Raw genomic sequence first — 25905 nt, 5'->3', positions numbered from 1 at the left:
CAGAGCCTTAGGAGTTCCTAGCCTCTCTGCCTGTCTTGAATGAGAATTTCAGATGCCATAACTCCACAAGCAATATTGCCTGCTTGAGTTTCCTTCCTGCTTTGAGAGGTTCCACCTTCCCCTCTCCACTCAAGCCCCTTGCTTACTGGCTGCTGGGAAGCACCATTTAATCAAGCTCTGACCCTAAGGAGTGTGGAGGCAGTTCTGAAAATAGAGCCTCCTAGTTCATAGAGCTGTGCTTCTTCCTTTGCCTGTGTTATCTGCAGCAGTAAAAGCTGTAAAAGTCTGCTGGTTTTCTGTGCCTGTTGCAAAGGCCTCTGGCAGCATACTGGAGAAACAGTTTGCACCAGTGTGACTACAGAGAGATATTTTACAGCAGGTAAAATAGCTCAGCAAATGTTAACAAGCTAAAACAACAGCAGGTGTGCACGGATGACTGTGATTGCTTGTAATGGAGGTTAAGCTGCAAAAGGTTATGTCACCGTTGTGAAGAAATTTGGTCTGAGGTTTTTCAGTTCGCTTGGGCTGATTCTTCTGTGATTCTTCTTCTGATTCTTCTAGAATTTCTGTGTGAGTTCTTGTGCTATGTAAGAAGTGTGTCAGCTTTGCAACACACCAAGATTGTTCCTGTGCAGCATGTTATTAGCTATGTACTCGTGTACTTTTTTTTTCACTCATGCCACTGGGAAATGACAATCAGTTTTTGCTTTTCACTGTGTTCTTCTTTGCCCAACGACTGCATCAAACTTGGCATCTGTCAGCTTTTTCAGAACTTTCACCGCACGTTCTGGGAACAACCTGAAAGAGAAAACATGTAACTAAAGGTAGGATAAGAAACTTAAAGTATGGAAAAGAGTGGCATTGCAGGTGAGGGAAGAGCTGGTCTGCAGAATTTGTGCACACACATGGAATGATACTAAGACTTAAACAGGATGTTATTTCCAGAGAAGAGAGAACCCTCATCAATCTCTGTCTGTTTTAGTTCCCTTCCCCCCCATCGCTTTCATGACAGTTCCAAGGCCAACTTATCTACCAGGAAGTGTTTGGGTTGCAGTATTACCGCAGGATCCAGGATGGTTCAATATTGAGATAGCTGTGTACTGAGTGTTTTATGCTCTGAAAGAAGCAGGGCTTTTGAAGGATGAGATGTTAAAACTGAGCTGCAGTTTCATTTCTTAGGATTACTTCTCTTATGAGTCATATTTTTTTTTGTGTCCTCCCGCCCCAAATTAAGACAAAAAAGCAAAGTTGCCCTAAGGGCCTTAAGCACTTAGGTTTGACTTCTTGCTTCTGCAGACTTGCACTGTTCATGCAGCTCTTGAATGCAAAAATACTTAAAATCTTTTTGACACTGTTTGGCATCAGGTTTTTCAAGCAAGATATTACCAGGTGGTTTGTGGTTTGTTTTTTTTTTTCTTTTTTTTTTTAATGACATATTGTAGAAGTTAAATGAACAGTTAGGTTGTTTTGTTTTATGTGAATTCCAGATTTGGAACCTGAGCACTGGTAAAAACACCTCCTCAGTAGAGCAGCCATGCTGGATATTAAAGATGTGTAAGAGCAAAAACCTTCCTTTACATGGCAGGTAGAAGCAGTACAGCTGTTTAGAAGCAACTTTCCCAGCTTCTGTGACCACAGTCTTTGGTGCTGACATGAAGAAACAAACAAAAATAAACAGCAGGTTCTCAGAATCACAGAATCACAGAATCCTAGGGGTTGGAAGGGACCTCGAAAGATCATCTAGTCCAACCCCCCCTGCCAGAGCAGGGCCACCTTGAGTACATCACATAGGAACGTGTCCAGACGGGTTTTGAATGTCTCCAGTGAAGGAGACTCCACAACCTCCCTGGGCAGCCTGTTCCAGGGCTCTGTCACCCTTACAGTAAAAAAATTTTTTCGAATATTCAACTTGAACCTCCTATGCTCCAATTTACACCCATTACCCCTTGTCCTTTCACTGGTCACTACTGAGAAGAGCCTAACTCCATCTCCCTGACACTCACCCCTTACATATTTGAAAACATTGATGAGGTCACCCCTCAGTCTCCTTTTCTCCAAACTAAAGAGACCCAGCTCCCTCAGCCTTTCCTCATAAGGGAGATGTTCCACTCCCTAGATATTTCTGGAATTAATGCTGGGGCTGCTGGTTCAGAGAAAGTGTTGTTTCCAAACCTAAGAAAAGTGTTGTTCTCCTGTTCTCCCCTTCCCTCCATCTCAGCCTGAAGAGCAGTTGAGCTCTCTACTGAGAGCACTGAGCTGCAGAAAGTGGACCACAAAGACCTACAGGAGGGCTCAAAAAATCTTTCTGTATGATGTCTGCTGTTGTCATTACAAAAAAAGACTGCTACTTTATAACCTTGCTATGTGTTCTCATACTAAAATAATTCAGGTAGGTGGTTGGTTAAAAAAATACTTTCTCCTGCAGACAGTTACTTATTTTCTAGTTACTGCAGGTAACAGATGTCAAATCTGGAGTGATGAATATAGTGATGTAAAACACTGAAAACGCGACAAAATAAATAAAAGGGGACTGAGTGTGAACTTCTGCTGTCCAGGTGACATTCCATATCTTTTACTAAAACAAGTGCAAACTAAAGATTTGAATAAAATAAAATTTAATCTTCAAACAGATGTTAGAAATTTGAGGACTGTTATTCCCTCCCCCTTTATTTTATTTTCAACTTACATTTCAGAAAGTAGAGCAAAGTTCAGCTGTGGTGGAACAAAAACCATTTTCTGGTTGGTCAATATTCCTTCCATCAGAGCCTCTACGACTTCTTCAGTCTCCAAAATCCTTCCAAGCCTACACAGAAAAGCATACATGTAAGAGCTACAATGGTAGAATGGGAAGTACCAGCTGATGTAGGATACTTCCCATCTGCACAAACGTGGCTAATTCAAATGCATCCATTCTGTATGTTAAATGACACCACAGATTTTCTTTAGCCAACTGCACAATTTTTTATATCAAAGGCCTGAAGCTGGGGCTAATGTGCAGTGCCTTGAAGCAACAAAGGAAGGACAGGAAAGCAGAGTTTTTGTTAGTTACCTCGTAGTGGGGTTTTTGACAAATCCAGTGTTTATAAAGACTGGACAAAGGCATGTAGTTTTTATCCCATCCTTTCCCAGGGTAGACAGCTCCTCTGTCAGAGCTTTATGAAATCCAACTGCAGCAAACTTGCTTGAACTGCAGGAGGGGAAAAACCACAAATGAGAAGGCAGAAATACAGTTTCTAGCTTTCTGCAAAGGCAAATGGGAAGAAGGGAAAAGACCACATGGTAGTGACTAGTAGGCAAAATAACCCAAAAGTACTCTATCTGAGAGGCAGGACACAGACTAATTCTACCCTTCCCTGTGCCAGAGTATAGTGATGGATCAGCTGCTGTTGCTTTGGGGAGTCAGAAGAATGAAGACCTCATGATGTCTTTTGGAAAATGTCATCTTAGTTGCAACTGACAGATGAATGTCAGGAATTCTTAGAAAATGGTACCTCATGTGCAGAAAGCAGTGGACACACCCGAGGAGAAGCTTAGAAGATATGCAGCCCGAGACAGTAAAATTAAGAAGCAAAAGCAGAATAGAAATGCAGAATGGCCCTCTACCATTTCTTGAACCGCACAGGAGAATCTCATGATACTTGCACGTGAGTTTTGAAGTAGAGGAACATTATGCTTGCAAAACTGAGAAAATTAATGCCACAGAAACTGGTGCAGGACAGGAGTCTATATGAATTCAAGGAAAGCAGAACTAGAGGATCAGCTGATAGACTGTTTTGATTTAGATAGTGTTGTCCCAGTGAAATCCCTGGCTGGGGAGTTCTCACACTGATAATAGCAAGTGACTCTCTGAGAAGGAGTGATCCCAGGGGAAGAGTGTTCTCACTGGAGCCACTGTTACAGAGGGCTGGATCTGATGCAGAATAATAACACAGAATCTATTAGTTTTTCTGTTCATGCACCATGCTGCAATTGCTTCTAACAGAAATAGGCAAGGCATCAGCCTCTTAGTTGCATCAGGCCAGCTGCTCACACCACTGTGAGTATGATCATGTGTTTACCTTCTGAAAGGTAACTTTATAGTCAAAAAGCAACTTTATCTCATGATGGCAGAAGTGTTTCTATACACTAGTAACTACCACAGTGGTAGAAGGATCAAAAGCTACTCCTTACAGGTTAACTTGACACCACAGCTACTCACAGAAGCACCGCATTCTACAAAGAAGGGCAGGAGATACCTTTCTTGATATGCAAAAGTATGGACTGGTGCAGAGAGAAAAAAGGAGCTTTCATTAGCTGATGTGTCACATGGCTATTCCCTCACACAAGCATTGCTCCTGTTTCGGTCAGAGCTAATAAGCAAACTGGTGGGAACCTCCAGGCATTCTTAAGTGCTGGCTGTTGAGGTTTTTTCCAGCTGTCCCCTGGACAAACCATATGCAGTGAGAGAAACATTTTGGTTACTCTCTGCTTGCTGATGGAGCAGGGCCAATCAAAAATAAAGAGAAATTAGGAAGGCTGATTTTAAAATCACTTACCAATAAGACACCATGAAAGAAGTCACAAAATGACCTGCTGCTGAAGCCACTGTGACAATGTGACCGTAGTTGTTGTTCATCATGGCTGGCAGAAAAGCTCTTGTGGTCTTGCAAGTTAGTTTAACCACGATGTAAACGTGGAGGGGGGGCGGGACAAGGGGAAAAAGAACAATGTTTTGTTACGCACATTCAACACTGACCCTGACTATCATTAATTAAGGGACTAATGCTGTTGCTACTGCTGCATGCTGCACAGCACCTCAGATTCTGAGAGCCCCGGAGATACCTATTCATTGCTCAGCTATGAGCAATGAAGGAAAAAAGAAAAAAGGAAAAAAAAGGAAAAAGGAAAGTTTTGGGAAGCCAACTGAACAGAGGCTGATTCTCACTCACATCTTTCCTATGCTGCTTTTTATGTCTCAGGTGTCAGTGGCATTGCTTACAGTCTCACCCCAGCATGTACAGTAAAACCCTCATCAGAGTGTGTCTTCTCTTCTGCTGCAAACAAGCCCTGCAAAGCTGAAACCCTCCAACTCTGTAATTCCAGCCCTGCCCCAGGGCTCTGCAGTGGGCCTGCCAGCTCACATAGGGCCCAGCTGTGTCACCTCGACTGACACTGCTGGGAGAACACTGGGAGAAAGTAGCCTAGTAGCTGGAAAGAATTGTTAGGCCAAATATGACTCCTTGACAATGCCCCCTTGTCCAAAATGTAGGTTGGAAGATGGTAGTGGCCCTTACCCAAAAGTGAGCAAGAATGTTGACTTCAAACATTCTTTCAATCTGGTGGTCCTGAGTCGAGAGCAGGTCAGCAGCTGTAATCACACCCGCGTTATTGACCAGGATGGTGACATCCCCAATTTCCTTTCTCACCTGTTGGATAGAAGAAAAACAGCTTCACATCATCCATTATCAAAAATATGCAAGGCTGGGAAAGGTGAGCAGCAATTCTTAACGTTGATTCTGTTCGGGAGAGGAAGATCATGGCACCTTTCCAGATCTGGCAGGTGCTGTGCAAGTAGTACCATGAAATCTGTCTTAGAGCTGATGCTTCTCCCTTAATTACTGCCAGTATTTAGAGTCTCCCACACACTGCCCACAGACACAGCATGTTCCATGTAGTCCCTGTTGGGACTATGGATGTACAAACTGTTTTGAGCCAGCTGGACCCTGTCCTTTAAAATCAAATGTTTCAAATGTCCCCAGCATTGTCTGCGTGCTGTTCAGAAAACTAAAAGGCAGTGGCTCCTTCAGGGACCAGAAATCTAAAGAACAAACTTGGCAATGAGGCATGACTCCTTGGAGCCTCACAAGACAAGATGAGGCTGGCTGTGATCTCTGAAGTGCTGCTGCACCCTCTGTACAGAAAGCAGCAACAAGCGGCGAGATGGCAAGGGCTCGCATGACTTGCGTACAACACCTCTTGGTTTTCCTGACTTTTCTGAAAATTGAGCACCTTTGCGTAATCCCTCCCATGTACCCCTGCTACCATACCTTCTCTGCAGCACTGTAGATTTCCTCCCTTTTGCTGCAGTCCACCACAAAGGCTTGAACAGTGGCTCCCAGCCTTTCGCATTCTGCTGCCGTCTCCTCAACGCCATGCTGTCAGAGGCAAAAAAAGAGACACCTGTGCCACCTGTCCCCTGCCCACCTGGGGCTGCTCTGGCACTGCAGCAGACCAGGGAGAGGCTGAACTGATACTCTGTCCTGATAGCAGAACCCTGCCAAGCCCCTCAGCAGTTCACGGCTACCAGAGAAACAGCTGTGTCTCAGGCCTGTGGGAGGACTGGAATTCCAACCTCAAATTCCAGACGGGCAAGGAGTGACTGCCAAGAAGGGAGTGAGGCACCAAGAGGGACTCTGCCTTGGTAAAGCACACGTAGCATTGGTGGACATTTCCTGTCTCAGTGTAGGGCTGGAACTGTGATTTCCAGATGAAAGCCAGAGCCCAAGCACTTCTTCCTGGAAACAGCTTGGGCTGCTGGGGTTTTTTTGTTGTTTTTTCTTTCTCAGTAACAACCAAAATGTGAAGTCTCAGTTCATGTCTTGTGTCAGAACATCTATTCCTATGCCAGAAGAATGTCAAAATATGAAAATGCTATTCTAATTTACCCACATTTTTTTCCATTCATGTAGTCTAGGCATTTCATCATTTGGCTAAATATTCTGGAGGTTTTGCTGAATGTGACCAGTAGTGTGAAGAGCATCTGGCATCCATCTTTTATAGGAGACTGAAAGAAACAGTAAGCCCATCTTCCTGCAGCAAAATCAACAGCAAAGCAGTATCAACAGGGGCATGCTGTTTCTGACTGTGGTCTAAATTGTTCCTGCAATCTTTGCAATCCACTTCCTCCCTTGGCAATATGTATTTGTGCCTGCCTGTCTCCACCCATAAAACGTATTTCCTAGCAGAAACGGTTACTTGTTATTAAGCATTTTCCCTCTTCCTCCCTTCCAGTGAACATGGCCAGCACTCTGCTTAGCAGCAGCCCTTTACACATCAGGAGACCAGTGCCACAAACAGCTCTCCTCTCTGTCCCTCAGACCAAGTCATACTTTTCTTGAAGAACATGGACATGGTGCTTGAACACAAGCACACACAAACTCTGGGTTTAGTTGTAATGGGTAGCATGGATGCTGAAGACATTTGCCAGTATCCTCCCTATTTATGCATCCCCTTAGGCAAGGCCTGTCTTGTTTGGGTTATTCTTGTTGTTCATGGTGCTTTGGTTTTTCTGCAGCTTTAGGATTACATGGTGATCTCCTCTGTAGTTTCTGATCCACTGTCAGAAGCCTTTCCTGCTGCCCAGTCACTCGCCCGCTGTGTACAGCTCCTGTGCACAGCACTTTGCCAGGATCCCCCCTGAACAAAATTCTGCGTGTCTGTAGCTGTCCATCCCGCGCTTGCCAGGGCCTTTTTGAGCTCTCGGCAATGTAGCCGAAACAAAGCTCCAGAGCCAGTGTGAACGTCTCCAAGTTGCCGTCGTGCTCGTGTCACCGCGCCAGAGGGCAGCAAGGCTCACACCAGCTCACAGCAGCGATGCCCGCCGAGAGGAGCAGACACATCCTCCAGCACCGTGCGCCAAGCACCCGAGGCTGCAGAGACCGCTAGCATGAGGCAAACCTGCTTCTCTGTAGAAACAGCTTCTGGCCCCAGCCTGCCTTCTCCTGCCAGCCCAGCAGTGGTTCCAACAGCAGCTGGCTGACCACTGCCTTCCCTCCTGCAGGTCCTCTCCGCCGAGCCGTGCCTGCTCCCCCGCTGATCGGCACCGGCAACTCTGGGACCCAGGCACCTGCGTCCTCTGGTACGAGCGGGGCCAAGCGCTCTCCCGGCGCTCAGCATCCCAGGCATTGCCTGACTCCCGATGGGAGCCGGTGGGAACGGAGGGGGAAGGAGGCGGTGCGGGTGGATCTGTGCGACTATTAGAGACCCGGTGGCCCCGGAGGGGAACAAGGCAAGACACGAATGGTACTGTTACCTTATTGATGTCCCACAGAACCAGTCTGCTCCGGCGCTTGGCGAACTCGAAGGCAGTCGCTCTCCCCACGCCATGGCCAGCACCCGTGATGAGAACGAGCTCTCCGCTGACAGACTTCCTCCTCACGGGGGCAAAAAGCTTCACAAACGCCTCTAAGTAGGAGTAGATGAGCGTAGGCAAAAACAGGAGGAGATCCAGAAACGGGCTCATTGCTTTTCTGAAAGCCCTCTGATTGCCCAACTTTTTTGGGACCTACAGGGTCTGACAGCGGGAGCGAGTCGGGCCAGTGTGTGCCGGGATGCAGAGCTCAGCTCCGCAGCTCCGCACCGGTTTGTCCAGTCCCGCACAGGCAGTAACCGCACTCTCGCCGCGACACTCCTCGGGTCGCCCGACCCGGAACCACCAGGTTCCTCTCTCCGCACGGGAGTCCGCGAAACGCGGAGAGCGCGATCGCCGAAGCCTCTTCGCGTTCAATTTGCGAGGAGCGACGGCCACCAGCGGTCAGAGACACCCTACGCGCTGCTGCATCTCGCCGGAGCGCAGGAACCAGTCAGAGAGCGGTGTTCTGTGAGGGGGCGGGTCCGTAGGGCAGCCTTTGGGCGCGATTGGTCGCACTCCGTGTCACTCCGTGGGTGCGTTGGCGGCGCTCCACCCGGGCAGAGGGGGCGTGCGCAGCCTTCCGTGGGCGGCTGCGGGGCGGGTAGTGGGCGTTCCGCGGTGCTCGGGGAGCCCGGTGGCCGCTGCCGGGGATCCGGCAGGGGCGGTCTCTGGGAGCAGGCTGCGGCGCCCTGCCACTCCAGAGATCGCACCTTACGCATGCGCTGTGGCTTAGGCCCGTGGGAGTGCTGAGGCGGGCGTTACTCCTGCCGCAGCGGACTCTGTGTCGGCGTCGATGTTTCTCACCGGTGCCCTGCCTGCTGCCGCGGTGTCCGGTTTCGCTAGGGCAGTCGCCGTGTTTTCTGTCACTCTTGTGCTGTCCGCCCGGCCTCCCCGCTGTGTTCTCAGGTATCGCGGCCTGTTGGTGTTAAAGGTTGGCGGCGGGCAGGCCGGGCTGGGGTTGCTGAGGCTCGGGGTTTGAAGCCGTAACGCTGCGGCGTTTGGCCCCGTTGAGGGGTCCCTGTTCCCCGGGGAGCAGCCACCTCCCTGCTGAGCCAAGGTCTCGGCTGCCTTGCCAGCTGAGGGGGGAGCTTGGTACGGGAGGTGCTGCGTAGCTCAGGGTGCTCCTTTTGGATATCGTAGAAGTAAAAATCACGGTGTCCTTGAAAACTAAAGTGAGTCAGTTATTGAAAAATGCAGAAGTGATGTGATGTTGGCCTGCCTGGGGTGGTTTGTACCCTATCAGTTATGCCTGTTTCCTCCATCTCTGTTACAGATTTTATGAGCCTCAAGGGGGGTTGTGAGCTCAATTGTGTCTTGACAATGAGGTGTGAATGGGGCAGCACACGCGTCCTAAACTCTGCCCGATGCTTTCTCAGCTTCAGTGTGAAGCAGAACCTCTTCTGGATACACCTGAAGTTTTCATAGCGTGAGTGAGGAGGTCAGAACTGTAACTGCTGTTTCTGAAGAAGCCTGGCCTGTTCTATTAGCTGTAATCTAATATAGCTAATAATATTCACATCTGGACTGAAATAACAGGGTTTATATACGAGTTGCTTTTTTCTTTTTATAAGGCTGCTGGGAGCCTGCTACTGCTGCTGCCCAACTTTCAGCTAGAGGGTCTTTGGTGAGGCCAATCAGCTGTTAAGGGCTGTGAAGGGCGCGGCCACCACACCGGAGAGAAGGTATTTAAGAGGTTTCTGGGAGCGCCAGCGACCCGGAGCGCGGCGAACAGGAGCAGGCAAACAGGAAAGTGAAGCAGCAGTTAGCGAGGCAGTTCGCGTAGGCAGAGCGAGCAGGATGGTCTCCAAAAAAGCAAAAACTGTTGCTGTCAAGAAGAAGGATGTGTCCATACAGACAGAATCCCTTAAGAGGAACAAAAAAATGGATGTAGCTGTTCAAGTCTCTGGATGTGCCGAATGTTTAAGCCTCGTCTTAGCACCCGCGGACAGTGAAAATAAGCCCTGTGTAAGATGCGGGCAGGTCAATGACTTGCTGAGCATGGTGGCAGAGCTTAAGGAGGAGGTGGAGAGACTGAGAAGTATTAGGGATAGCGAAAGGGAAATTGACTGGTGGAGTCACACCCTTTCGACTGCATTAGAAATGCAACAGGATACGGTAAAGCCCTGCCCCTCCTATCAGGCAGCTGATGCGGACCAGGTGGATAGGGGAGAATGGAAACAGATCCCCCACCGGAAAGGCAAAAGAATTCTCCCCCAACCCCCACCATCCCCCCAGGTGCCCATAGAGAACAGATATGAGGCCCTAGACCCAGAGGATCAAGAGGAGGACGGACAAGAGGACGATCTGTCCAGAGGGTCTCCTGTTCGCCCCCTGTCTAGCAGCCAGATTAAAACTTCACCCACAAAGAAAAGAAGAAGGGTAGTCGTAGTTGGTGACTCCCTTCTGAGGGGAACTGAGGGACCTATATGTCGACCAGACCCATCCCACAGAGAGGTATGCTGCCTTCCTGGCGCCCGGGTGAGGGACATTACTAAGAGACTCCCTCAACTAATTCGACCCTCAGATTATTACCCACTGCTGGTAGTCCAGGCTGGCAGTGACGATATCAATGGAAGAAATACTAGGGCAATTAAAAAGGACTTCAAGGCCCTGGGTCGATTAGTTGGTGGATCAGGAGTACAGGTGGTGTTCACCTCAGTCCCTGCATTAGAGCAGATGAATGAGGAGAGGAGCAGGAAAACATATCTCATCAATAGGTGGCTAAGGGACTGGTGCCACCGGAAGAACTTTGGGTTTTTTGACTATGGGATGAATTTCAGCATATCATAGAATCATAGAATCATAGAATTGGCTGGGTTGGAAGGGACCTCAGAGATCATCGAGTCCAACCCTTGAACCACCGTTGCGGTTGCTAGACCATGGCACTGAGTGCCACATCCAGTCTTTTTTTAAATATCTCCAGGGACGGAGAATCCACCACTTCAGTGGGCAGCCCATTCCAATGACGGATCACTCTTTCCGTAAAGAAATTCTTTCTAATATCTAACCTAAACTTCCCCTGGCACAACTTAAGTCCATGCCCTCTTGTCTTGTTGAAAGTCGTTTGGTAAAAGAGCCCAACCCCCACCTGGCTACACCCTCCTTTCAGGTAGTTGTAGAGAGCGATGAGGTCTCCCCTGAGCCGCCTCTTCTTTAGGCTGAACAACCCCAGTTCTCTCAGCCTCTCCTCGTAGGGTCTATGCTCGAGTCCCTTCACCAGCCTGGTTGCCCTCCTTTGGACCTGCTCCAGGACCTCGATATCCTTCCTGAACTGGGGGGCCCAGAACTGGACACAGTACTCAAGGTGTGGCCTCACGAGGGCTGAGTACAGGGGCAGAATCACTTCCTTGGACCTGCTGGCAATGCTGCTCCGGATACAGGCCAGGATGCCATTGGCTTTCTTGGCCACCTGGGCACACTGCTGGCTCATGTTCAGCTTCTTGTCGATCCAGACTCCCAGGTCCTTTTCTGCCTGGCTGCTCTCCAGCCACTCTGTCCCCAGCCTGTAGCGCTGCATGGGGTTGTTGTGGCCAAAGTGCAGGACCCGGCACTTGGCCGTGTTAAACCTCATCCCGTTGGAATCAGCCCAACTCTCCAGTCTGTCCAGGTCCCTCTGCAGAGCCCTCCTGCCTTCTAGTTGATCAACACTCCCCCCCAGCTTAGTGTCGTCTGCGAATTTGCTGATGATGGACTCAATCCCCTCATCTAAATCATCAATGAAGATGTTGAACAGAACTGGGCCCAACACTGATCCCTGGGGGACACCACTAGTGACCGGCCGCCAACTGGATGCAGCCCCGTTCAGCACCACTCTCTGGGCCCGGCCCTCCAGCCAGTTCCTAACCCAGCACAGGGTGCTCCTGTCCAAGCTGCGGGCTGACAGTTTTTTCAGGAGGATGCTGTGGGAGACGGTGTCAAAGGCTTTGCTGAAGTCTAGGTAGACCACATCCACAGCCCTCCCCTCATCCACCAGTCGGGTCACCTGATCATAAAAGGAGATCAGGTTGGTCAGGCATGACCTGCCCTTCCTAAAACCGTGCTGGCTGGGTCTTATCCCTTGCCCATCCTGCAGGTGCTGTGTGATTGCACTGAGGATGATCTGTTCCATGACCCTGCCAGGCACTGAGGTCAGGCTGACGGGCCTGTAGTTTCCTGGGTCCTCTTTCCGGCCCTTTTTGTGGATTGGCGTGACATTCGCCAATTTCCAATCATCTGGGATGTCCCCAGTGAGCCAGGACTGTTGGTAGATGATAGCGAGAGGCTTGGCGAGCTCTTCTGCCAGCTCTTTCATTACCCTTGGGTGGATCCCATCTGGTCCCATAGACTTGTGGGGATCCAAGCATCGCAGTAGGTCACAGACTGTGTCCTTCAGGATTACAGGGGGGCTGTTTAGATTCATGTCACTTTCTATGAGCTCCAGAAGCCATCCGTCTTCAGGGTAACCTGTCTTTCCGCTGAAAACTGAGGTAAAGAAGGTGTTAAATACCTCAGCCTTTTCTTCATCTTTAACAACTATATTCCCACTCGTGTCCAGTAAAGAATGGATATTTTCCTTGCCCCTTCTTTTGCTGCTAATGTATCTGTAGAAGGACTTTTTGTTATCCTTCACAGAGGTGGCGAGATTCTGTTCGCATTGTGCTTTTTTGTCTCTGATTTTCTTTCGACATGACTTAACAATATTCCTAAATTCCTCCTCAGTAGTTATCCCTTTTTTCCATAATTGGTAGGCCCTCCTCTTAACCCTAATTTCTTTCAGAGTCTCCCAATTCAGCCAGGCCGGTCGTCTTCCCCGCCGGCTCGCTTTTCGGCATACTGGGACAGCCTGCTCCTGTGCTTTCAGAACTTGTTCCTTGAAGTACGACCAACCCTCCTGTACCCCTCTGTTTTCAAGGTCTGTTTCCCAGGGTATACTCCGAACAAGTCTTCTGAAGAGGTCAAAATCTGCCCTTCGGAAGTCCAGCGTAGAGGTCTTATTGACGACCCTCCTTGTATCCCTGAATATTGAAAACTTTATTATTTCATGGTCACTAAGTCCCAGGCGACCACCGACCACCACATCTCCCACCAGCTCCTCTCTCTTTGTGAAAAGAAGGTCAAGCGAGGCTCCATTCCTGGTGGGCTCATTTACTAGCTGGAGCAGGAAATTATCCTCTATACACTCCAGGAATCTTCTAGACTGCTTCGTCTCTGTGCTGTGGAGTTCCCAGCAGATGTCTGGTAGGTTAAAGTCGCCCACGAGAACAAGGGATGACGATTTGGAGACATCCGCCAGTTGCCTGTAGAATACTTCATCATCCTCATCATCTTGATTGGGTGGTCTGTAACAGACTCCCATCACAATATCAGCCTTGTTGACCTTCCCCTTGATTCTGATCCACAGGCACTCCACCTTATTATTACAGACTTCAATTTCTACAGTGTCAAGGGACTCCCTAACATATAGGGCTACCCCTCCGCCTCTCCTACCCTGCCTGTCCCTTCTGAAAAGCCTGTAGCCACCTATAGTAGCACTCCAGTCATGGGAGTCATCCCACCACGTTTCCGTGATAGCGATTACATCATAGCTTTCCTGATGCGTGATGGCTTCCAGCTCCTCTTGTTTGTTGCCCATGCTGCGTGCATTGGTGTACATGCACTTAAGCTGGGCTGCTGGTTTGTCTCGTACCTTGGGCAGACCACCCTTAGGCTCCTTTCTGGAGAGCCCAGTTTCAACCCCATCCCCCTTCAAACCTAGTTTAAAGCCCTCCTTATGAGCCTCTCCAACTTATACGCTAGAGTCCTTTTCCCCTTGTTAGTTAGGTGAAGTCCATCTGTTTTGAGTACACTAGGTAGTACGGAAGTTGTCCCGTGGTCAAAAAACCCAAAGTTCCGCCGGTGGCACCAATCCCTCAGCCACCTATTGATCAGATTAGTTTTCCTAGTTCTCATTTAAATCTTCTATTGCTGGAACCGAGGCGAACACCACCTGTGCTCCTGACCCATCAACTAAATGGCCCAGTGCCTTGAAGTCTTTTTTAATCACCTTTGTACTTCAGCTGGACTGCAACTATCTAACAGGGGAAAAAGGACTCTAGCCCACAAGCTGGCGGGTCTAATAAGGAGGGCTTTAAACTAGGTTCGAAGGGGGAAGGGGTTGAAACAAGGTCCTCCGGAAAGGAGCCCAAGGGTGGACAGCGCAAGTTAAGGGACAAATCAGCAGCCCAGCTGAAATGCATGTACACCAATGCACGCAGCATGGGCAACAAACAGGAAGAGCTGGAAGCCACCGTGCAGCAGGAAAGATATGATGTAGTCGCTATCACGGAAACGTGGTGGGATGACTCCCATGACTGGAGTGCTGCAATGGGTGGCTACAGGCTCTTCAGAAAGGACAGACAGGGTAGAAGAGGTGGAGGGGTAGCCCTGTATGTTAGAGAGTCTCTTGACTCCACAGAAATTGAAGTAGGTGATAATAAGGTGGAGTGCCTGTGGGTAAGAATCAGGGGGAAGGCCAACAAGACTGATACTGTGGTGGGAGTCTGTTACAGACCACCCAACCAGGAGGATGAGGGTGATGAACTCTTCTACAAGCAGCTGGCACATGTTTCAAAATCGTCGTCCCTTATTCTCGTGGGTGACTTTAACCTGCCGGACATCTGCTGGGAATTCCACACAGCAGAGAGGAGGCAGTCTAGGAGATTCCTAGAGTGTATTGAGGATAATTTCCTGATGCAGCTGGTAAATGAGCCTACCAGGGATGGAGCCCCACTTGATCTACTCTTTACAAACAGAGAGGGGCTGGTGAGGGATGTGGTGGTCGGAGGGCGTCTGGGACTTAGTGATCACGAAATAATAGAGTTCTCAATAATCAGGGACACAAGGAGGGTTGTCAATAAAACCTCTACATTAGACTTCCGGAGGGCAGATTTTGGCCTTTTCAGAAGACTAGTCCGGAGCATATCCTGGGAAACAGCCCTTGAAAACAAAGGGGTCAAGGAGGGATGGACATTCTTCAAAGAGCAAGTTTTGAAAGCTCAGGAGCAGGCTATCCCGGTGTGCCGAAAGGCGAGCCGGCGGGGAAGACGACCACTCTGGCTCAACAGAGAGACTTTGAAGGAAATTAGGATAAAGAAGAGGGCCTACCGGTTATGGAAAAAAGGGTTATCTACTCAAGAGGAATTCAGGAATACAGTTAAGTTATGTAGGAAAAAAATTAGAGACACAAAGGCACAACTTGAACTAAATCTCGCCACCTCTGTGAATGATAACAAGAAGTCCTTCTACAGATACATCAGTGGCAAAAGGAGGGGCAAGGAAAACATTCATTCTTTAATGGACATGGACGGGAATGTAATTGTCAAAGATGAAGAAAAGGCTGAGGTATTTAACACTTTCTTTGCCTCAGTTTTTAACAGTAAAACGGGCTATCCTGATGACAGCTGGCTTCTGGAGCCTATAGGAGACAAGAATCTAAACACTCTCCCTGCAATCCAGAAGGAAACTGTCAGTGATCTACTGGGCTGCTTGGATCCCCACAAGTCTATGGGACCAGATGAACTCCATCCAAAGGTGATGAGAGAGTTGGCAGAAGAGCTCGCCAAGCCTCTCTCTATCATCTACCAGAAGTCCTGGCTCACTGGGGACATCCCAGATGACTGGAAGTTGGCGAATGTCACGCCAATCCACAAGAAGGGCTGGAAGGAAGACCCGGGAAACTACAGGCCTGTCAGCCTGACCTCAGTGCCTGGCAGGGTTATGGAGCAGATCATCCTGGGGGCAATCACACAGCACCTGCAGGATGGACAGGGGATCAGACCCAGCCAGCATGGGTTTAGGAAGGGCAGGTCCTGTCTGACCAACCTGATCTCCTTTTATGATCAGGTGACCCACCTGGTGGATGAGGGGAAGGCTGTGGATGTGGTCTATCTGGACTTCAGCAAGGCCTTCGACACCGTCTCCCACAGCATCCTCCTGAGAAAGCTGGCTGCCCACAGCTTGGACAAGCGTACTCTGCACTGGGTTAGGAACTGGCTGGAGGGCCGGGCCCAGAGAGTGGTGCTGAATGGGGCTGCTTCCAGTTGGCGGCCGGTCACCAGCGGTGTCCCCCAGGGATCAGTACTGGGCCCAGTCCTGTTCAATATCTTCATTGATGACTTGGATGAGGGGATTGAGTCCATCATCAGCAAGTTTGCCGATGACACCAAGCTGGGGAGAAGTGTTGATCAGCTGGAAGGCAGGAGGGCTCTGCAGAGGGACCTGGACAGACTGGAGAGATGGGCTGACTCCAATGGGATGAGCTTCAACAAGGCCAGTGCCGGGTCCTCCACTTTGGCCACAACAACCCTATGCAGCGCTACAAGCTGGGGACAGAGTGGTTGGAGAGCAGCCAGGCAGAAAGGGACTTGGGAGTCTGGATTGACAGGAAGCTGAACATGAGCCAGCAGTGTGCCCAGGTGGCCAAGAAGGCCAATGGCATCCTGGCATGTATCAGAAACAGCGTCACCAGCAGGTCCAAGGAGGTGATTCTGCCCCTATACTCAGCCCTGGTAAGGCCACACCTTGAGTACTGTGTTCAGTTTTGGGCCCCTCAGTTCAAGAAGGATATTGAGGTCCTTGAACAGGTCCAAAGGAGGGCAACCAAGCTGGTGAAGGGACTCGAACACAGATCCTATGAGGAGAGGCTGAGGGAGCTGGGGCTGTTCAGCCTGAGGAAGAGGAGGCTCAGGGGAGACCTCATTGCTCTCTACAACTACCTGAAAGGAGGATGGAGCCAGGCAGGGGTTGGTCTCTTTTCCCAGGCAACTCTCAAAAAGACAAGAGGGCATGGTCTTAAATTGTGCCGGGGGAAGTTCAGATTGGCTATTAGAAAGAATTTTTTCACGGAAAGGGTGATCAGACATTGGAACGGGCTGCCTGGGGAGGTGGTGGACTCTTCGTCCCTGGAGACATTTAAAAAGCGACTCGATATGGCACTCAGTGCCATGGTCTAGTGACTGTGGCGGTAGCTGATCAAGGGTTGGACTCGATGATCTCTGAGGTCCCTTCCAACCCAGCCTATTCTATGATTCTATGATTCTATGATTCTATGATTCTATGATTCTATTTTTTTGTCTCATTGTCATCTTACTCGGATGCTGTTAAATCCTGGGTGCATTTACTTTAATTTTGCAGGGTACTGGGCACGAGTGGAGGACTCTTGTAAGACTGAGTTGGTATGCTGATTAGGTGCCCACAGGGACATTTAATGCTTAAGCAGCCTGCCTGCTGCATTGTTCCTTGTATATGATTAGTAGCTGTTCATGTTCCATGCAGTCTGGGATGATAGTTTGGGTTCATAGCTTCTTACACACACTATGAAAACTTTGTATGTGTCAAGTAGAGCACTCTTCTTCTAGAAGCTGAAGGTAAAATCCACAATTTGTTGGCCGAAGCATACATTTGCATGGTGTCTGAAAAAAGCAGTAATATATTACTGAGAGCTGTTCTGTGGAAAAATCTATAGTCTGTTCCATGTACTATATTATTACTGTGCAGATCTGGGATTAAATGCTAGGGTTAAAACCTAATGAATGAAGTGGGTTATTTTTCTTTTTCTTTCAGTATCTCACCTGCAGCCTCTTGGTCCTGTCTTCATCCTTTTAACATGTTCAACAGTTATAATACAAAGGTCTTTCACAGCAAAGCTCTCACCTCCCCATATCCAAGATCACGTATTGAGCGTAGCCATGTTCCGGAAGATAAAGTAAGCTGGCTGGTTGAGTGGAAAGATTATAATCCTGTGGAGTACACTGCAGTGTCTATTTTGGCTGGACCCAGCTGGGCTGATCCCCAGATCAAGTGAGTGGAAATTGTGGCTCTTCTCTCCTCTGAACGTGGAAGCAGGAAATACTGGGCATCTGAGTTAATAAGATCACCAGCTAAGTGACATGTGGTTCTACAGTGATATATGGAAGAACTAGAAAAGGGCTGGTTAGAGAGCTGAACAGTTTGACACATGATTTTACTGTGCTGGTGATTGAGGTGGGAGTAGTGTTAATTGGAATAATGTTGATTAACAGTTGTTGATGCTGTGCAAGTGCTGCTTCTCTGTGTTGGAAGCTAGGGAAAAATCTTCAAGTTCTTAAGAATTTGGAAGAACATTTTCATAATATAGTTGTTTATTTATTTGTGGACTGAATACAAGAGGAAAAAAGAATTAATGTAGAAATGTAGTCACTGAACTGAGCGCTCTCAAGAAACGGGACAGTTTAAATGTATGACATTCTTTTTGGTGAATGTGTGTGTTCATTTTTATTGATTCTGTGAATGCATTTTCCTCTCATATTCTTGGGTAGAAGGTTGGATGCATGAATGTAGTGTAGCTTGTAATAATGTGAAATGCTGATTCCTGTGTATTCATTTCTGTGTAGAAAGATAAGAGGTAAATGGTGCTTGAGGTTTCAGCCTTATCTTCCTTGTGTCCCACTGTTGTGTGAACATTGCTTCTATTTGCTCTTAATTTGGTTTAGTGTTCTGCTGATTGGAAAGCACACTACTCCTCAGACTCCCTTGGGCTGCTGATGTGCCAAGGCATAGTTGGGAAAGTGTCAGGTAATGTTTTAGATGATGATACTACTTGAAGATGCAAAATAATTTTTTAGGTATTAGTCTAACTTCCCAAATAAATTATGTGTGGAAGAAGCTAGTCAGTAGTTTGAAACCTGTGATGGTTTAAGACGAACTGCTTTTGCCAAGGGAAATGCACTTCTGTAGGCAGGTGGCTGCTTCTCTGCCGGTTTTCTAGAGAGCACAAAGGACATTTCTGGTTTTACTGATTTTGAAAACCAGTGATTATTATCTTGAAATGCTGATGATTCATATAGAATAAAAATGTCTGCTCTGATTTGAAGCAGCAAAATATTTTTTTTTTAGTTTTAGCAGTGGAAAATGTCCTTCTGTGTTCTCTAACCTTAACAAGAATACCTGTGAAACACTTTGTCTAAATGAAAATCTCAACTGGTACAATGTTGGTACATCAGAGAGGCACACCTGGGTCTACAGAATGAGGTAGAACCTTTACATCAGGTTGAGTACAGGTTTACAGTACAGGTTGAGACTTTATAGCCTCCTATGGAAAAGGGACAGCTTGGAACTAAATTCTGGTTAAAAATGCTTGAGGTGGGTGTTGCTGATCTGGTCACTGGCCTTCAAGCTTTTGTGGAGCAGAGAGATGGTGTGTTGTATAACTTATCTCTATTAAATTATGCTTTTCCTTGTAGTGATAAAGGTTTTTCTCCCAAATTCAATGAGAGAGATGGGGAAGTGGAGAGGAGAAGTCTGAATGGCTTGTACGTGGTGGAAAATGGGAGGCCCCGGTGAGTGTGGGGTTTTTTTATTTTGCATATTCACTTCATTGATGTTTTCTTAGAGCTCTTAAAGGTTTATCAGTTTTGGTCAATGTTACGTGCTAGAAAAAAATCAAGCTACTTTCCTGTAGAGTACTCTTTAAACCTGCTTTTTTTTAATACTTGGAGCATATTTTGAATGTGGGAAAGTAAATATGTTTAATGTGCTGTGCCACTTATTTCAGAAATCCAGTGGGAAGAACTGGCCTCACAGGCAGAGGATTGTTAGGGCGCTGGGGACCAAACCATGCTGCTGATCCTGTTGTAACAAGGTAAGGGACAGATGCCTTGCAGTAAAGAATAAAACTAAGCATTTTGCTTTTTCATGCATCTCTGGACAGGCTATTACTTTTTATGGGCCTTTTGTGCGTGTTCCTCAATGTGTAAACCCATTCAGATATGGGTATCTGAATCTGTGAATCACAGATTTCAAAGTTTCTTATTTTTTTTCTCTGAAAAAGTGTTAAGACATCACTGCTAGTGATGAGCAAATGACTCTTAAATGTTAAGGAAGCAGATTTTAAAAAAGAAACTGACCCAGACAGCATTATTAAACAGAAATACACTATAGAAAAAAATTTCAGTAGCAGGTGCAAAAACTAAAGGATTTGATACTGTATGTGTAATATGCCAAGAGGCCATAGGTGAGGCATGTTAACTTGCAGGAATAGGGTTTTCCTATCATTGTGACTTAACTGCAAAAACCAATGTTTTTCTTTTGCTCTGTAAACTTTGTCTAGTATATTACAGGAAAAGGTGGGGATAGGCTCTTTTGTCAGTTTTAATTGTGTTTTGCTAGCAAGAGCTGTGGGTACGTACTCCTTGTTTTACACAACGCATTCAGAAAAGACTGTGTAATAAACAGGTAGCAAGCTAAGAAGTGTCATATGGAAGATGGAACCATTGTGAAAATCATCCTAGTGCATTTTACTTCTTCCCCTCTTAAAAAAAGCTGACAATGCTAATGATTTGTTTCCTTGAAAGTAAAAGAAACACTGTTTTTCTTGTCTTTGCTTAGATACCTTTTTGCTTAAACTGTTGATAGCTCTTCCTCATTTTTTGAAGGCAGTGGTGGGTGCTTGTGGCCTTGTGCTGCTGCATGTGTGGAGCAGAGGGGCTGCAGCCTGCATGTAGGTTCCATTCTTACAGAAAGGACCCTGGTCTTCTCATTATGGAGAAGCAGGGGGTGCGGCTCGGGAGCACTGCAGCTGGCAGGAGATGCTGGACATGGCTCTCAGAGGAGTTGCTGCTGTCAGCACGGCTACTGAAACGTGGCTCCTGGGCAGTTTCTGCCCTTGTGGCTGAGGACACTGAGTGGGTGGAGGTGTATGAGTACCTCAGGGTTTGCCCTCACTTGTGGTCCTGCCGGGCAGCACCCACTGGTTGCCTCTGTGGCTGTTGTGCTGTGTTTGCCCCACACAGGTGCCAGCACGAGTGCCTTGATATTCCTCTTCCAGGGCCTTGTCCCAAGGAGCCCCAAAGCATGTTCTTGTTTGTCATTTGCTGCAGGTGGAAGAGGGATGGAAGTGGTAATAAAGTTGCTCATCCAGTTACTGGCAAAAACATCTTGCAGTTTGTAGCTATCCAGAGGAGAGACTGCGGGGAGTGGGCCATTCCAGGGGTAAGAGCTCCTGAGACACTATACATTTCCTCACTGGTAAGGACAAAAGGCAGTGAACTCCTGTGCACACCATAGAAGCATGCTTTTTGCTGAACTGCCTTTTGTTACAGAGCTGAGGAGAAACGCTCCTTGAACTAGCTTTGCCCAGGCATGTGCTGGGATGCCTTCTGCTGTTTCTGCATTACAAGGCAGTATTTCTGTTTAATTCTGACCGTGTCTTTTGCCTAATGCAGGCAAGATTTAACCCACTGCAGATTTTGAAGGATATGTGTACTTGCTTCTTAAAACTAGGTGTAAAGTTTGTTCCATGTCCAGATTATGTTTTAGGTGAGTGTAATATACTTGGAGCCAGTCAAAGGGCAGTAATAACAAGTGGAATATGAGGGATAGTCACCTTTGTTTTTTTCTCTCCTCTCTCTAAGGGGATGGTGGACCCAGGAGAGAAGATTAGTGCTACCTTGAAGCGGGAATTTGAGGAGGAGGCCTTGAACTCCTTGCAGAAATCACCAGAGGAGAAAGCAGAGTTGGAGAAGCAACTCCACAAACTGTTCAGAGAGGAACATTTTGTGGTGAGCTTTGTGTCACTTGTTTACATGGCTCTTGAGCATGTAGGAAATGGAAAGGACTACTGCAAACTCTGTAAGGGTATATGTGTCAGAGGGAAGTAAGAATCTTCTTACTGATTCCGCTTTGTTTATTGTGACATGACCTTGTTTTGGTTTGTTTGGGTTCTTAAGGTGTACAGAGGATACGTGGATGACCCTCGTAACACTGATAATGCCTGGATGGAGACAGAGGCTGTGAACTACCATGATGAAACTGGTGGGTGTCTCCACATGTGCTCTTAGTTGTCTTTTATTCTATATGTTGGTTTGAAATTGGGATGTATGTTGGGGTGAGATTGGCAATGAAACTGAGGGTGCATGCTAGTCATGTGTTAAGTATTGGACTAGAACTAGAATGAATGTGAGGATCTCTTGTCTCCTAAGATGTTCAGCCATGACAGATAGTTGTTCTCATTTGGGTTTTGTCAGTCTTGAAATAAGGACTATAGGCACTTTGCCTGAAAATTATTTATGTTATTTAATGCCATTTATTTAATGTTATTTATGTTATTTAATGTTAGTTCTAAGCTATGGACCATGTGCCTTTGTATGGAGATTGAGCATGGGACGAGTTCTGTCTTACCACCGCGTGTGTCTTGAGTTAGTTTAATTTCACTGGGAGGCTGGTCTGTTTCTTGTGTTGTTTTTCTTTTTGTAGGTAGTGTGTGCTTTGGGAACACTGGCTGCTGGCAGATCTTCACTGTGTTTATTGCTTTGGTGTTGCAATTGCCCTTGGTTACTTTGCCAAAGTGATTGTTGGACCTTATTTTACTTCTATAAATCCGTAGGAATGGCCGTACATCACTGATTCTTAGATGAATCTGTTGTCTTGGATTCTCATCTCTAACTTTTTAAGATAAATCAATCTAGTTAGGTGTCTCTGACTTTGAGTCGGGGACTTCATACAGTGATGTTTCTTCTGTGTTTTGGGTAGTTGATACCAGTGATCTCATGTCACTTGTCTTGATTTGCCAGCCTCCAGAAAGAAGTGAAGATACCAGTCCTCTGATCTTTGTTTCTAATACATGTCCTAATACTTTTTAAAGCATTTCTTTGATTGCAGTCTGTGAAGTCTTGGAAACAGTAAGAAACTTAGCAAAGCAATTCAGAAGTCTTTCTCCATCCCTCCTTGAGTTAAATTTTTGAGTTTGTGGACTGTAAAATTTTAATTGTTCTGTTTTTCTATAAACATACATAAGTTTCAGGATTCAGTTTATCCTGTAGAATTTTACCTGAGAAAGGAAGCAGTCAAATGTTAGCTTAACAAAGTAACAAAAATGAAGTCAGAGGGATTGGCTAAACTTATGGCAGTGACTGCACGTTGTCATAATTTCTCACAACTTGTTTTTCTGCTGATGGTCACCACCTTAGGGGTGGTGACGAGGAGTAAACACTACCTCTGCCATTCAGATTTACTTTAAAATAGTGCAGGTTTGGAAAAGGTTCTGGCACAGAATCCAGTGAGCAACTTAATTGGTCTCTCTGAGAAGCAGGTGAAGGTTGCTGTATGTGAAGGAGCCATGTATGGAACTGCTCGGATGCAAGAAAAGAAAAAGCAGAGAAGATGATGCAATAGCATGTCCTCTCTTGTTTTGTGAACAGGTGAGGCATTGGATAATTTGCCTCTGGAAGCAGGTGATGATGCTGGAAAAGTGAAATGGGTTGATATCAGTGAGAAGCTCAATCTGTATGCCAATCACAGCTACTTCATTAAGCTTGTGACTGAGAGGTGGGAAGCCCACTGGACTGAGGAACCTGAATGCCAGGAGTGATCTGAATAAAGAACTGATGGATACCAAGAAGAGAATATGTTTCAAACAAATGACATTGTCCTTTTTCAAAGGACAGTTCAGTGAAACCGACATGAAATTCATCTGGCAAAAGCACTTGGCAGTGATAAGTAGAGTTTTTTTCAGACACTTCAGATTCCTTCTTTTGATATCTCAGCTATTATGAAATGAGTTGAATGTGGAGCTGTTACCTTGTTTTTCTTTCTTATCTTCATTATTTTCAGCCATTTCATAATATTTGCAGAATTGTGTGACAACTCTGAGTTTCTGACTGGTTGCAGTTCAGAGGCTTTTCACCATAGCTCTCTATTGTTGCCCTGATTTCTTGTCAGGAATATGAATCTTTCAAGAGACGTGAGGCTTCTTAGATGAAAACTTGAATAATGACTTAAATTAAGTGCTGCATAATAAATTGCATTGTCTTTACTGAATTTTTTCACTTTGTTTATCTTTTCCATGGTTTTCTATTTTGAGAGATCAGTATTCACATTTAGTTGCTTTCTAATTCACAGTATGGATGGTATTCACATCTGAATATTTGATAGTGTTTCTTGTCTAAAAAGATAACTGTTGGAGGATGTAACCTGATGACTGATTTTGGAAGCTGGAATATGAGGTTCCTCTCTTCCAACCATAAAAAGAATTATTGTGAAGAGAAGACTTAGTATGTAATCTTATAAACTGGGGTGGCTTTTTACAGTGTAGGTAATGTAACTTGCAGTCAGGAGGAGACTGTTAGCCACATTCTGCCTAACTAATGAATGATTATGATTATGATTTTATGGTGGGTTTTTTTTTTCCCCTTTTGAACTCTATCCCTACCTCCCAATTAGCTCATTAGATCTGGAGGAGGGGTGTGTTTATACAGGGACTCTGGGAATCTTGTACACTTACTAGTTTGTTCCTTTTGAAGGAAAAAGTAATACTATGAGTTATTAAATTTGATTTCAATCCTTGCTCACCTCTTCCTCTACATTTGATTACTTCTGTAGTCTTACTAAAACAGCATAAATGTTCTCTGTTGCAGTAGAAGCTTCCATAGACTTGTTTTATACAAAAGTCTTTCTTCCTAAGAACTAGTAGTTGCTTAGGCAGAAAGGATTTTGATTGATCTCTTCTCAGCAGTCTCTCAGGATGGAGACTGGGTAGGATCTGGTAGGGCCAGATCAAGACCCCAGTGAATCTGTGGAATTCAGAATGGGCAGAAGGCATAGCCTGGTTCAGGAGTTCCCACCTCTTTTTACTCATGGTCTGTGGAAACGGGATCTGTGAAATGACTTGAGTATATTTTTTTTCTGAGAAAAGATGGAGGCAGCTAAGAAATTTGATGCTCAGCATTTAAGGCCTAAGGACAAAGTCTGAGAGAGATGTGCACTGTCACTCATGTCGGCTTCATAGGCGGCTACGAAAGATTATCTCGGAGCAACAGTTGGAAACATCTGTAGTTTTCTAGGTGTGTGCAGACTGAGAATGGCAGGTTATAATTAATAGCAGTTAATTACTTTAATGTGCAGTTAATGCATTATGCAGAGCAGGTCCCTAACAGCATAGATGGGTTTTGAAAGCATGACCACAAAAGCAGACCCTTTTTTAAGTATATGGCAAAGGAATGTGCCATCATGTCTTAGAAGGGCAACTTTACTGTAGCATGTCAAAATAGTATAATTTTTTTCTTTAAAGTTACTGTTTGCCTGTGAAATGCTTAACATAGTGCATGATAATGAAAACAGGAGAATATAATTTCAATTTTAAAAGTACCATACTGCATGAAATAAAAAGCCCCACATTGCTTATATACCCAGTATGTTATTTCCTGGAAAGCAAACTTTCTCTAAGGAATCTTTTCAGTTCTCATCAGTCTTGTCTTAAAGCTTTTTTTTTTTTTTTTTTGTCTTGACAGGCTAAGTGAACTTGGCTTTGTTTTTTTTAATGTCATGTTTCCAGGAAAGCTTTCTGGTGAACAGTTTTCATTTGGAGTGTGTAGATGGTATGCTGAATGCAGTTACGTTGTGTATCCCAGCATATTACTAATCAAGTCTTGATGCTTGCTTGTGTCCTGAAATGTGTTGGATGATTATTTAAAGTTTATAACCAAGCAAATGTGGCATTTCTTTTGTTTGTCTTTTGGAAAAGTATGTTTCTTGGGTGATGTTAGCTCATGTATTGGTGCAAGTTAGATGTGTTGGAAAGTCTTTTTTTTCAGGCCTTTTTGTTGTGGCTCTAACTTATCTTGAACTATGTTATTTAAATATCTAAGGATGATCTATCCCCAAGGATTGGGATAACCAGACAGGACTCATAGCCTCTATATTCCCTCTCATGGAACCCTCCCTGCAGCACCAACAACATTCAGGCTCTGGGTTTGCTTTACCACCTAAAACCTCAAACGTTCTTCCCCTTGGTCACTTTCCCATTC

The 25905-nt window shown here is 46.2% G+C and overlaps 2 protein-coding genes across 5 annotated transcripts; one reads left to right on the top strand and one right to left on the bottom strand.

Annotated features, from left to right (window-relative positions):
• Positions 1 to 671: 671 nt before the first annotated feature.
• LOC103536456 (estradiol 17-beta-dehydrogenase 11) lies at positions 672 to 8813 on the bottom strand. Its single transcript, XM_008502620.2, has 7 exons — positions 8012 to 8813; positions 6027 to 6134; positions 5274 to 5405; positions 4536 to 4642; positions 3050 to 3187; positions 2687 to 2803; positions 672 to 798 (listed from the first exon to the last, which is right to left on the bottom strand). Exons 1-7 carry the CDS (start codon positions 8219 to 8221, stop codon positions 711 to 713), a joined length of 900 nt encoding a protein of 299 aa, XP_008500842.2. The 5' UTR covers positions 8222 to 8813; the 3' UTR covers positions 672 to 710.
• Positions 8736 to 23920, top strand: NUDT9 (nudix hydrolase 9). 4 transcript variants are annotated; one of them, XM_030450406.1, is made up of 9 exons: positions 8932 to 9016; positions 9384 to 9536; positions 17690 to 17926; positions 19348 to 19443; positions 19659 to 19745; positions 20983 to 21094; positions 21517 to 21663; positions 21832 to 21916; positions 23302 to 23920. In XM_030450406.1, exons 2-9 carry the CDS (start codon positions 9442 to 9444, stop codon positions 23469 to 23471), a joined length of 1029 nt encoding a protein of 342 aa, XP_030306266.1. In that variant the 5' UTR covers positions 8932 to 9016; positions 9384 to 9441; the 3' UTR covers positions 23472 to 23920. The 4 variants fall into 4 exon arrangements, with proteins under 4 accessions (XP_030306265.1, XP_030306267.1, XP_030306268.1 ...); XM_030450405.1 differs by lacking the exon at positions 9384 to 9536 and having other exon boundaries at positions 8736 to 9016; XM_030450407.1 differs by lacking the exon at positions 9384 to 9536 and having other exon boundaries at positions 8839 to 9016; positions 17768 to 17926.
• Positions 23921 to 25905: the final 1985 nt, after the last annotated feature.

The sequence above is a fragment of the Calypte anna genome, chromosome 4B, assembly GCF_003957555.1.
Source record: "Calypte anna isolate BGI_N300 chromosome 4B, bCalAnn1_v1.p, whole genome shotgun sequence".
NCBI classification, from domain to species: domain Eukaryota; kingdom Metazoa; phylum Chordata; class Aves; order Apodiformes; family Trochilidae; genus Calypte; species Calypte anna.
The sequence above is the reverse complement of the archived record's forward strand: the minus strand, read 5'-3'. Positions and strand labels throughout refer to the sequence as shown.

Excerpts from the sequence above, each read along its gene's own strand:
- NUDT9 (XM_030450405.1), top strand. The coding sequence starts at position 8,904 with ATGTTTCTCACCGGTGCCCTGCCTGCTGCCGCGGTGTCCGGTTTCGCT. Across the intron at positions 9,017-17,689 it reads CCTCCCCGCTGTGTTCTCAG|TATCTCACCTGCAGCCTCTT; the intron begins GTATCGCGGCCT and ends TTTTTCTTTCAG. Across the intron at positions 21,664-21,831 it reads TCAGAGAGGAACATTTTGTG|GTGTACAGAGGATACGTGGA; the intron begins GTGAGCTTTGTG and ends TGGGTTCTTAAG.
- LOC103536456 (XM_008502620.2), bottom strand. The coding sequence starts at position 8,221 with ATGAGCCCGTTTCTGGATCTCCTCCTGTTTTTGCCTACGCTCATCTAC. Across the intron at positions 4,643-5,273 it reads ACATTCTTGCTCACTTTTGG|ACCACAAGAGCTTTTCTGCC; the intron begins GTAAGGGCCACT and ends CTAACTTGCAAG. Across the intron at positions 3,188-4,535 it reads TCTTTCATGGTGTCTTATTG|TTCAAGCAAGTTTGCTGCAG; the intron begins GTAAGTGATTTT and ends CCCCTCCTGCAG.